The 12,527-nt window shown below is 41.5% G+C and overlaps 1 protein-coding gene and 1 non-coding gene across 2 annotated transcripts in view; one reads left to right on the top strand and one right to left on the bottom strand.

Annotated features, from left to right (window-relative positions):
- Abca13 (ATP binding cassette subfamily A member 13) overlaps positions 1-12,527 on the top strand; it is a 438,342-nt gene that overhangs the window by 92,680 nt on the left and 333,135 nt on the right. Inside the window, exons 18-20 of the mRNA XM_028777793.1 lie at positions 191-1,993; positions 4,949-5,058; positions 11,629-11,747. Of these exons, the coding sequence (XP_028633626.1) occupies positions 191-1,993; positions 4,949-5,058; positions 11,629-11,747 (2,032 nt within the window). The remainder of the gene's footprint in view (positions 1-190; positions 1,994-4,948; positions 5,059-11,628; positions 11,748-12,527) is intronic.
- LOC114630990 lies at positions 3,967-4,085 on the bottom strand. Its single transcript, XR_003712884.1, has one exon. It is a non-coding gene; the product is annotated as a 5S ribosomal RNA (ribosomal RNA).

The raw sequence follows: 12,527 nt of genomic DNA, 5'->3' as shown, positions 1-12,527 counted from the left end.
ATTTCTTCACTGCTTTCATTATTTGATAACAAAATGTCAAGCTTTATCTGAGCCGTTTTAGTATCTCAACCCTTCACTCAATATCATCTTCCTATGATACTATTGTAAAGCAAAGTCATGATATCACATACTTTTATCTTTTCATTACTAATTTATAAAACATGAAATTAAAAAATAGGTAAAACTTCAGTTTTGTCCCCAGAGATAAAATTCTTGAAATTCTGAAGCTGGATTCATTCCTTACCTGGGTGAACAAGAAGCCACTGATGAACATTTTCTCAAGTCTCAAGACAATATATTATCTGATTAAGGACTCATTTTCATTAGACCACAGAGAATTCTCTGAAGTCCTGAAAGGTTTATCTCACACCCATCCAAGGGAGCCCATGGTGAAAACTGACACTGAAGGCCACTTGGACTTCTTTACAGTAGTGGCTCAGTTTCTCTCCCAGGTGAATACTTCTGAGGACCTCTCTAAATTCAACCAAAATCTCCGGTTAGTTCTTCACCTTGTACAGGAAAGTTCTGCAGAAATGGCTACTATTATGGACACTATCTTACACTCAACTACTCAGGCCTGCTACTCCCCTTATCCTGTGATTCATCATACCATGGTTGCTAAGTTAAGTGAATTGTTTTCTGTTGCCAACAGTTCATTCCCTCTAAGAAACAGAGAAATACTAGAATCAACAATGAGGTTATTTGGCACCATTTCCCAAGTTGGTGAAAAAAGTCATGTCATGAAGTCAGCCTTAGAAATATCTAGAACTCTGACTATGCTGGTGAATAGCACTGCTGAACTAGGCCACCTTGCCTCATCAGTGGACTCCATGGTGAGACTTCTCAACCTAGCCAAAAATGTCTCAAGAAAGGTGGCTATGATGCTGGGAACTCTCTCTATCTCTAGTACAGAGGACTCTGGAAAAGTCTTTGACACCTTGTATTCTATCATGCTACAAAGTGTTCAACATCATGTGAAGCAAATAACTACTTTGAAAAAAGTAGATCCTTTCATATTTGAAAAGACAAAGGATTTGTTGATACCATTTCTTGACTTGGCCTTTGGAATGATTGGAATCACACCTAATGTATCACAGGACTCTGATGTTTTCAGCATGTCATCTAGCATACTTTCATATGTCAATCAATCCAGAGACTTTTCTGAGATTTTGGAAGAAATAGCTAAAAACTTAATTTCTATAAAAATCAGCTTGAGAGATTGGGAGCATCTTGTGGCAATGACTAAAAATGGGACTCAGAATTTCTCTATTGATGCTGCTGACTTATGGGAAGAAATTCTAGATTGTTTCATGCCTATAAGTAACATCACTACCCAAATGGAGTTCTTGAAGCTTTGTGAGCTCTCTTCTACCAGCTGCCTTCAGACACCAAAACAGGAGAGAAGTCATGATGTGCTTCATTTTTTGGATGGCATGTTAACAGATAACAGCACAGAAAGAGAGACTTTCTTGAAAATGGTGATTGATCTCACCTTACAAGCTCTTTGGAATGGCTTAAAGGAAGATAACTGGGATATTTTTAATCTCCTGTTGATATTTGCCCAGCATCCAAATGACCTTTTAAAAACCATAGAATCCATTGTAGAGGACTCTAGTAGAATTCACAGTGACTATCAAGATGATTTCCACCAGGATTCATTTTCTGATTTGTCACTGATTCAGAACACCACTCGCTCTCAGCTTGCAAAGGCAGTCCTGATTGGTCTCAGCAGGGCAGGCTTCTCAAGGGAAGGGCTGCCCCTAAACAACACTCAGTGGACACATTTCACACACACTTTGTTTCATCCAGATTACAACAGTTTCCCTAACTCAGCCCCTCATCAGAATGTCACATCGACAGAGAATGGGAGGACCAAGGAAGAAATGATGGCAATTCCTCAGGGCATGGAACCAATGTCATACCTCCAGAAATTCCTGAAGGCATTATTTGTATCCATTGAACACTGGCAGAAAGTCCCAGAAGCTGAGCAAAGGTATTTTAATCCCTATTTCTTAACTTATTCCTTACTCTTGTACTGTAACGTTTTACATCACAAGAAGTACTCATACCAAACCAGAGTACACAGTTTTCTCAATTTTAACTTCTGTCACCCTTTGAAGCCAGCATTCACACAGAATATTCCAAGTCAACAATATTTTTCCATGTTTGCCTCATTATTTGGCGTCCAAGTATGGTTTGCATTAAAAAATTTTAAATCCAAAAGTAAAAACCTTTGCCTCTAGTCACTTGTTTTGAGACTGGATATACACCTCATGTTTGAGAGGGATAGACTGACCACTGCACTTATGCATGTATTGCAGCAGAAGCACTACTTTGTATCTTGGTAACATGTATTGGTTATTATGTGCCAATAAAATAATAACATAATGAATTGTAAAATATTGACAAGTCGGGTGTGTCAGTCACACATATCACAGCAGCTACAGGTGCCACAATTGGGTATGTAGTCATGAATGTGGATTATCCAGTTCAGTCACAAGATTATGCTTGCTGTTGTAACCACCCATAAGAAAGGGACAGCAAATGACTCCTGTGCTCCTTAAACTCAGCCCTCAGTGATGATTTGCCTCTACACTCTTCCATCCCTAAACGTTAGATAAAAAGACTGGCATAGACTCACAATCCTCATTGTCCAGTGTACTACTGTTAAAGGTATGTGCTACCATACTTTGTTGGAAACTTGTTCTTAGAAGCTCCAGTGTCACTAAATCCTGCTGCCTTGGGCTGGAGGATTTATGCCCTTTGATGTACAGAACCCCAGGATGCTGTCCCTGACTCAGCTGTGATTCCTGGATGTAGGAAGGCTAGCTATCCTGTGGTCCTTGCCTGTTTACTTTCTCTCAACCTCATGTGGCAATTTAGAGGTGTTATATAAATACTGCCTCATTTGCCACCAGACAGGCTGTTAGTTCTGTTGCTACAGAATTATCCTTTGAATATGATAATTTTTTATGGCTTGGAATGATGTCCTTACTCGGTGAAACAGATGTCTCATTATTTCACATTTTAAATGCTGGCTTCCAGGGACTCTTGCTTTATCTCCTCACTGTCTTTGATCCTCAACTACAGTGCTTGAGTGTCCTGTTCTGCTTGGGATTTTCTTTCCAACTGAAGGTAATCCTGGCCACTTCTGTTTTCTGAACTCAGCTTTCAATTGAGATTTTCAGTGCTCCATGGATCAAACTTTCACTTTATATCATATATACTCCCTTTCCTTCTTTCTTTTCTTCCTTCCTTCCTTTCTTTCTTCTTTTCTTCCTTTCTCTCCCTCCACTCCTTCTTCATTTCTTCCTCCCTCCCTCCCTCCCTCTCTCCCTCCCTCCCTCCCTCCCTCCCTCCCTTCCTCCCTCCCTCCCTTCCTTGTTTCCTTCCTTCCCTTCTTCTTGTTCTTCTTGTTCTTGTTCTTCTTGTCCTTCTTCTTCTTCTTCTTCTTCTTCTTCTTCTTCTTCTTCTTCTTCTTCTTCTTCTTCTTCTTCTTCTTCTTCTCCTTCTCCTTCTCCTTCTCCTTCTCCTTCTCCTTCTCCTTCTCCTTCTCCTCCTCCTCCTCCTCCTCCTCCTCCTCCTCCTCCTCCTCCTCCTCCTCCTCCTCCTCTTTCTCCTCTTCCTTCTTCTTGAGATAAGCTTTTTCTACATAGCCCAGGCTAGTCATGATCTTATGAGTCAGTCTGCCAAGTGCTAGATTGCAGATGTGTACGTCAACATATGATCAAACATGTTTCAAAAACTTACTATTTTAATTTTGATCGATGTTTATTTATGGGGAATAAAGTTGTTCTTTGATACATACATGCCAGGCAGTGTTGGCACACGCCTTTAATCCCAGCACTTGGGAGGCAGAGGCAGGTGGATTTCTGAGTTCGAGGCCAGTCTGGTCTACAGAGTGAGTTCCAGGACAGCCAGGGCTACACAGAGAAACTCTGTCTCGAAAAACCAAAAAGAACAAAAAGCCTACAGCACCCGGTATTCCCAGGCAGAATCCCATCCAAGTACTAACCACGCCCGACCCTGCTTAGCTTCCAAGATCAGATGAGATCGGGCACATTCAGGGTGGTATGGCTGTAGACAAATTAATGGCCACAATACCAAATCTACCAAATCAGTCTTTTTTTTTTTTTTCAAGACAGGGTATCTCTGTGTAGCCCGGGCTGTCCTGGAACTCACTCTGTAGACCAGGCTGGCCTCAAACTCAGAAATCCACCTGCCTCTGCCTCCCAAGTGCTGGGATTAAAGGCGTGTGCCATCACTGCCCGGCAATACATACATACATACATACATACATACATACATACATACACACACATAAATGATTATGATCTAGCCTTCAAACATTGAAATACATTTCATCTAGGTGTTTTGAAATTTATCAGGTGTTCTATTAACTATACTTATCTCACTGTGTCATAGAACAATATGTTTTGCTCCTAGCTGGGACTCAGTCCACTCCCTAATCATGACCCTAGTCTTTAGAAACCATTCTTCCATTCTCAACTTCTATGAAACCAACTTGTTTAGAATCCATATAAGTGATGACATATGATATTTCTCATTTTGTCCCTGACTTATTTCACTTAACACCATTGCCTCAATCTGCCTTCACTGTTACCGAGTGCAGGCTTTATCCTCTCAATAGTTGTCATCATACTTTAACCACTTCAACAACCAGCTCTTGTATCTCAAGAGAATGGAGCAAGAAGAAAAAGCAGACACCAAGTGTATTAGCAGCAGCAATAAAACTGCAGAAGGAGCAGAATGCTATCTGGAAGTTCAGCCTACTTACCTACCAGTTTTCTTTGCTTATACAAAGCAAACATGGTAGTGTTGGATTGGGAGACAGTTCTTATATGTGTTATAACTTAGCCTTCTACCCTGCAGCCATGCTCAGAAGTTACACACTTATCCATTAACACCATGATCTGTTTTTCCTAAGTGTTTTTGAGATGTGTCAAGTTTTCCGGCAGCTGCAGAAGCCTGTGGAAACTGTGGAGATGCTGCACAGAGTGGAGATGATGGCTCTGCGGGTGCTCATCATCTTTGCAGGTGGGTTGCTTATGTAGAAAGCACTTGTGATTGCCCTGTCCCAGTAGTCACAGCTTGCCTGTCAGAGAGATGAATAGATTGATGCTGAGCTTCATTCAAAACAAAGCATATGTTTCTCAGCCTTGCTACTAGGCCCAGAGAGGGCTGGCCCACCCTTCCCAACCTCAGTGACCCCTGCTCTTGTCAAACTAGATAGCCCTTCCAAACACTGTGCCTCTCTGGTCCCTGTATCTTTGTTTATAGAATCTGTTTCTTCTGTCTTCTCAAACTTAACTCTAGCCATATTCTGGGGCTGAGAGTTAGGAATGTCTCAGATAGGACTATCAGCTCGGCTTGGGTTCAAGAGCCATGACACATTGTCAACCAAAGAAAACTCTTTTTGCTTTTATTTCTTTTATGTCTCTCTCCTGTTAGAGTCACTGTTTCCTTCAGGCAGAAACCATGATACAATCATTCATTGTATGCAGTATTTGCATGGATGTTGTAGTCCCTCACTGCTGAGTAGTCTGTGCAGGGACTTGAATCCCATAACCTTGGCACTCACTGCCTTTTCATGACTGGTACTTCCTTTCCTCAGTAGTTCATATGCACAGTGAGAACAGCATCAATCTTATGGTATGTTATACATCTTCACAACACTCATCATATTGTTCAATATTATGAATGAATTAATTCATGCTTATTAGGGTAACTTTGAACTTATAAATCACATACTTGCCAGTTTCATGGTGGCACATTCACTGTTGATGTTGTCATTGAAGAAGAGTACCCTAACTGTCCCCCTAGACTGATTTAGTTTTTCTTGGAGCTTTCTCCAACAGGTAAACATATGTTTGTAAGCACTTCTTACTTCACATTGCTATTTAAATAATTTTGTGTACATGCCAGCTTGTGTGCTGTTGTGAACATGTTACCCCTGTTTGCAAGGGCTGTGTGAATAGAACCCAAGATGTCAGTTAGGTATTCTTTTATTGAACGAGTGAATGCCAGGAGTCCTCAGACACTCGTGTTGCTATCTATGAGATTCCTAAGTGTGTAACCTGTGTGTGTGTGGTGTTGCTGTCCATGAGTGCTCCTACACACTCACTTTGTGTGGTAGTACTTATGAAACATTGGAAGGGCCATCTGCATACTCTCGGCTCTTATTTGGTATAAATGAACAGAATGTTGGATTGGAAAAGATATCCCAAGGAGGAGTCTAGCTTACCCAGGAAGGAGACTATGAATATATACAAGAGTCCACCATCAGTAAGGAAAGATCACTAGCCTCAGAGTGGTCTCACTGGCCTGTGTGAGTGGCCATGGTTAGGATCCAGCTATGTAGAAAAGCATCTATCTGTGGCAGAAGGAAAGAGAAATGAAACTTAGGCAGGAACCAGCCTTCTAATTATTTTTTTTAAATGCAATCTCACAACACTATGCAAATTCTTCTACTGATCAGTGGTATTTGCTGAAGGAGGATACTGTGGGTGAGAGGGAAGGGCAGAAGAGAGAAGATGTTGGGGAATAAAACCCCTATGGAGGCATGCAGCTGTAACCTTAAGGCTGGAGATCAGTATATGTATTAACTGATGTGATGCCCCATATCTAGATGAACCTTGACGTAGGCATGGTAGATATTCAACTGATGTCTACAAAAGGCTGAGTGAGTCATTGAGTGAGTGCTGGCTGTGGGATGGACACATTGAGGCCAGGCTGCTTCATTGGTAAGTAAAGGTAATATAGCTCTGTGTAGCACAAGGCTTTATTGGTTAGTGTTTAGAGGCACAGAATTAAACCTGGCTTTGTTCAGTGACATCATAGCAACTGGTGTACTGGAAGGAGTGAGAACTTGATATTAAATAGTCTGTTCAGGGCTTCAGGCTAGCTGACAGACACAAGGCATGCAGCAGAATTTTTCTGAGCCTCAAAGAAGGTAAGGTAACATCTATTTTATTTATTTATTTATTTATTTATTTATTTATTTATTTATTTATTTTCCTATTTATTTATTTATTTATTATTTTATTTTTGTTTTTTTCAAGACAGGGGTTCTCTGTATAGTCCTGGCTGTCCTGGAACTCACTCTGTAGACCAGGCTAGCCTCGAACTCAGAAATCCACCTGCCTCTGCCTCCCAAGTGCTAGGATTAAAGGTGTGCGCCACCACTGCCCAGCTGTAACATCTATTTTAAATAGTTGAGAAGACTAAATAAGAGGAGGCTGTAACACACAAGATCTCCCTGGGGTCTTATTGGGGACATGTGTGTGGTGCATACATTCTAACTCTCCTTCCCTGGTGCTAGGGCAGCTTGAGAATGGGGCTTCCTGTTCTCTACTGGGAAATGCAGCCTTCAAGACACTGAGATCTGGCTCTTTGGAGAGATATGGGGAGGACTAGCTCTGGTATGCTCATTGCCTTTCTTCTTGTAATAGGAATGTTTCTTTGGACCTAGGAACTGACTAATCTTTTGGATTGAAACATTAGAAAGTGAGGGATAGAGGGCCAAAGTGAATACAGATATTGTAACTGAAACCTAAAACCATTATGTAGGTGAGACTAATATCTCTATCTATAGACCTAAATTTTTCTTTCCAATTTGAGCTGTCTATGAACATGGACTGTACTGCCAAACACTAAGTATTACATATGGGAGAATATACTAGGCTGCTCAGTAAAATATCACTATGTGAAGACATGCTTGAGAACATTAAATCAAATCTCTTTCTGCTTCTTCTGGAATATGCAACTGAGCTGTGTTTGAAGATGCAATTGTGTTGACATTTCATAGTTGGCGAAAGTAATGAATTTTCAATGAATGAAACAGTTTTCTAGATTTTTGTGTATTTTGCCATTCTGGGTCACAGATGCTAAATTAATATACTATATATGAAATGTCATTAGAAAATTAATTTTTAGTTTTTATATTTTACTCAGAAATGGCTATTGTTGAGAGTGATGCTTCAGTTTCCTCACTAGAGCAGACTCTGTTCCATAGAGTAGATCACGGTGGAACCAGGAGGTTCTCAGTAAAATAGGAGGTGCACTGGACCTGAACAGGTAGATAGCTCTTCTGTCACACCAGGAGTCTAGCCATTTGAGGTGTTAATGTCATTGCTGACACAGAGTTGAATCCAGTGTCATTTTTTCTATTCCATCTGGTGTTAGATGACAGAAGTGATAATATTAGTGCATATTAAGTTCATGGAAGAAGAAGAAGAAGAAGAAGGAGGAGGAGGAGGAGGAAGAGGAGGAAGAGGAAGAGGAGGAAGAGGAGGAGGAGGAAGAGGAGGAAGGGGAGGGGGAGGGGGAGGAGGAGGAAGAAGGGGAGGGGGAGGGAAGGAGGAGAAAGAAGAGGAGGGGAAGGGAGGAGGGGGAGGAGGAGGAAGAAGGGGAGGAGGAGGGGGAGGGGGAGGGAGAGGAGAAGGAAAAGGAGAAGGAGAAGAAGCAGAAGCAGAAGCAGCAGCTGTCAGTGGGCATCCACTTTTCCACTTTAATAGCCTCATGTCATCAGTTAATGAGCTGAGGAACAGAGAACAGGAGTCTTGCTTGGAATGAAGAGTTCAAAGTCAGGGATGGAAAAAGGGCTGAGTGGGCCAGGCACTTGTGTTGAAGTGTGAGGACCTGATCTCCAGCACTTATGTAAAAGTTGGTTGTGGTGTTCCATGTTTGGGGGTCCTAGTGTTGGGGAGGAGTCACAGACAGGTGGGTCTTCAGAGATTTTTGGGAGTAACTAGTCAGATAGCTTCAAGTCAAGGCCATTGTCTTAGAAAAAAGGATGTAGAAAGGATTGAAAAAGATACCCAACATCTACCTGCTTTCCATGTGAACTAGCACACATGGGAACACACATGCACATGACATAGAGACAGGCACACAAACAGAGAGAGAGAGAGAGAGAGAGAGAGAGAGAGAGAGAGAGAGAGAGATATGAGAGAGAGAGAGGGGTTCAAGGTCAGAGTACCTCACCAGCTAAGGAGATCAGTGAAGACTTGAGGACACAGTGTGGCACTGTAGAGAAAGGTGGCAGACCTGGAAATCCAGGACAGATATCTAATGTGTCTTCAGGTCAGAAGAGGGACAAGCTGTGGCAGAAGGGACTGGAGTGAGGTTTTGAAAATGAAAAGAGAGGTGGAGGAAGAAAGTAAGAGGGTACCCTGGAGGGCAGGGGTCCAGGTGCAAGCTGAGTTGTTGCTAGTGACAAGACTGTTAGAGGTTCTTGTGATAATGCCTTGAGGGTTGTCCGTACAATGTGGAGCAGGTGTGGGGGAGTATTGCAAGACAAGGCCACCCTAAGGCCATGTCACTACACAAGGAGACATCTTGTCTTTCATCTTTCTTTCTTTTCCTCCCTCCCTCCCTTCCTTCATTTCTTGCTTGTGTGTGTGTTGGGAAGACAATGTCTCCATCTATGGTTTAAGCTGAGCCTAAATTCATGATCCTCCTGTCTCAGCCTCACAGATGACAGGATTGTAGGTGTGCATTACCATGCTATGATAAAGTAGAGCCTTTTCAGTTTGGATTTATCTTTGTGGTATACTACCCAGACTAAGACTGTTTTTTTTTCTTTTTAATATTTGTAAGAATTAATTTTTTTGCTCTTTGAAAAATTATTGTTTAGTTATTTATCAAAATATATGTTGTTTTCTATAATGACCCAGCATCTAGAAGGTACTAAGCCATGTGTTCAAGGCCAAGTATACTTGAAAGCAGAGCTGAAACCCAGACAGTGGAAGTGTGCAGGGAGATGAGCTCCCAGGGCCCTAGATAGCCAGGGAAGAAAAGGGAAAGGTTATGTGTGGGCTAGATGAAGCTGACTTCTGAGAGGTAACCAGTTAGAAGGGAGGCAGAAGTCCCCTGCAGAAGGCACAGGCTGGGGATGGGGACATGAGGAACATAGATTTTTAGTGCTCAGGACGTAGAGGTGGCTAGTGGCTAGGGAAGAACTTGGAGCACAGCATGGAACCTGTGAGATTGCTGTAACCTATCTCAAGGAAGAGGATAACTGGCGATGGCTGGGAGATATGGACAGGACCTGCTAGGAGTCTGGTAGTCCCCTGGGTGTGACCAGATGGGGCATTGGAGGGAGACCCAGAATCTGGAGGTATTAGGAAGTTGAGTGGAGGTGTGAAGACTGAATCAGGGAAATGCCAGGGATCTTTCCAGATGTGGCTAGTGAAGTGTGGAGGAGGGGGAAGCCAACACATAACAAATATAATTCATTCTTCTACAAGAGCACTCTGACAAAGAATGAGTGCAATGATTCTACCTATGTTAGGATAAAAAGCAAGAAGTCTATGAGTGAATGTATATCTGTCCCATAGAAGATATGAGAAGAAAGGATAGTATGGGGGAATTCCACCTAGGGGGTCACAGGAAGAAAGGATATGTTGGAAAAGCAGAGATTATAAATTGATTTCTATTCAACTGATTTAGGCCAGACAAGTATTTATTTACACTTTAGACTTAAAAGGTCTTAGTGCATAAAGAGAATATAAAATGTATACACAGTGATATGGAATTTATCCTTTAAAAATGAGTTTCTGTCATTTGCACCATCATGGATAGAAATACTGGATGTTATGCTAAGCAAGGAAGCCAGACATTGAAACCCAAACACTGAATATTTATGTATATGTGGAAGCTGATAGGCTAACATGGTGAAGTGGGCAGTAGAAGGGTGGGGACCAGAGGCTACAGAGCTTGATATCTTTCAGAGACAGAGATCCAACAGGCAGTTGGATATGAGGAGTAACTTGCATTATTCTAAAGCCCAGTGGGGCAACCGTGTTTCTCCTACTGATTTAGTTTAGAGGCTACCACAGCCAGGTAGATATTTCTGAATAGATATTCGAGAGGGTTCTGAATGTTCTCAGTACTAAAAATGATATTATTTGAGGTAATCAACAGTAATGTTTTAGTCACTTTTCTGTTGCTGTGATAAGGCACCTTTACCAAGGTAACTTATAGAAGATATTATTTGAGGCTTACAGTTTCAGAGGGTTAAAGTCCATGACTATCATAGCAGGGAACATGGCAGCAGGCAGGGATAGCACTGGAACATTAATTGAGCACTCACATCTTGAGACACAATCACAAAGCAGAGAAGGCTAACCAGGAATGGTATAGACTTTTGAAGTCTGAAAGCCAACCCCCCAGAGACACATCGCCTCCACCAGGGCCGTGTCCTCTAACCCTTCCCAAATGGTTCCACCTCAGAACTAAACATTCCAACATTTGAGTCTATGAGGCCATTTTTATTCAAATTACCACTTGCAATTACCTTAAATTATTAAAAAAATTTTTTTGAGGCAGGCTTTTTCTGTACAGCCCTGGCTGTCCTGGAACTCACTTTGTAGACCAGGTTCTCCTCAAACTCAGAGATTTGCCTGCCTGCCTCTGCCTCCCCAGTGCCGTGCTGAAACCAAAATGTTCTAATAGGTGCAGTTTCACCCTTATCTGCTTGCACGTCTTGATGATTTAAGAAATTTTTAGGAATTTGGATCATTTTGGATTTTTGAAGAACAATTTTCTGAGACTGAGCAGGTCAAGTGAGAATTGTTTATTAATTTGTTCTGTTTCTTTTGACAGAAAACCCTTCTTTGACAAAGGACATTCTGTGTGCTTCCCTGAGTTGCAAGCAAGGTGGGATGAGGCACCTTATCTTATCTGCTTTGCAAGGAGTCACTTTGGTCCATCACCACTACCAGGTTTGTCTTCTATGTTTCAGAACATTTTGAATTCATCACAGTTGGCCCAGGCAAGGCAGGGGTATTGGCTTAGGCAAGATATTGTGGTTACTCTATAGTTATAGTTTATTCTTAAGAACCAGGGTACTCCAGTGTGTGGTCATGATGGAAGTGCAGCCTGCAGACCTCATGGTATGCAAGGCTTGGCTAGTACTCAGTTATGAGATCTGGTTGTTAAAGTCTTAGAAGTTTTACAAGTAGTGGTTAATCATTTGCATTATTAAAAATCAAATTATAGACAAGTATGATTGCATAAATGATGTTAAAATCAAAAGTAACAAATAGTTGGGACACATAACTTCCTGGTTTTGGGGCAATTTACTGCATCTGTCTAGAGACTACTTGCATTCATGTTATCTGCATGATGGTGGTACTTTGCTGCTGTATGCTTGCGACTGAGTAGGGCTTCTGAGCTCTGTGTTCAGTGATGTAATGATTGTAGGAAGTGGGGGTGTTTAAACCACAGGAATGTGCAAGTGCTACTATACAGATTGTGTTTCTGTTCATCTATCTATCTATCTATCTATCTATCTATCTATCTATCTATCTTTCTGTCCCTCTGTATGTCTATCATATCAACTTCCATCTCATCTATTATCCATTTGTCCATCCATTCATCTGTCCATTTGTCTATCTGTTCATTCATCACGCCTACCTACCCATCTATTGATCCATCTATAAATTTATTTTTTATCACCTATCTATTATCTATTATAATGGTTTTTATATGCTTGGCTCAGA

The sequence above is a fragment of the Grammomys surdaster genome, unplaced genomic scaffold (assembly GCF_004785775.1).
Source record: "Grammomys surdaster isolate TR1022 unplaced genomic scaffold, NIH_TR_1.0 67, whole genome shotgun sequence".
Classification (NCBI taxonomy): Eukaryota; Metazoa; Chordata; class Mammalia; order Rodentia; family Muridae; genus Grammomys; species Grammomys surdaster.
Note: the sequence above shows the minus strand (reverse complement) of the source record. Positions and strands in the feature narration are given on the sequence as shown.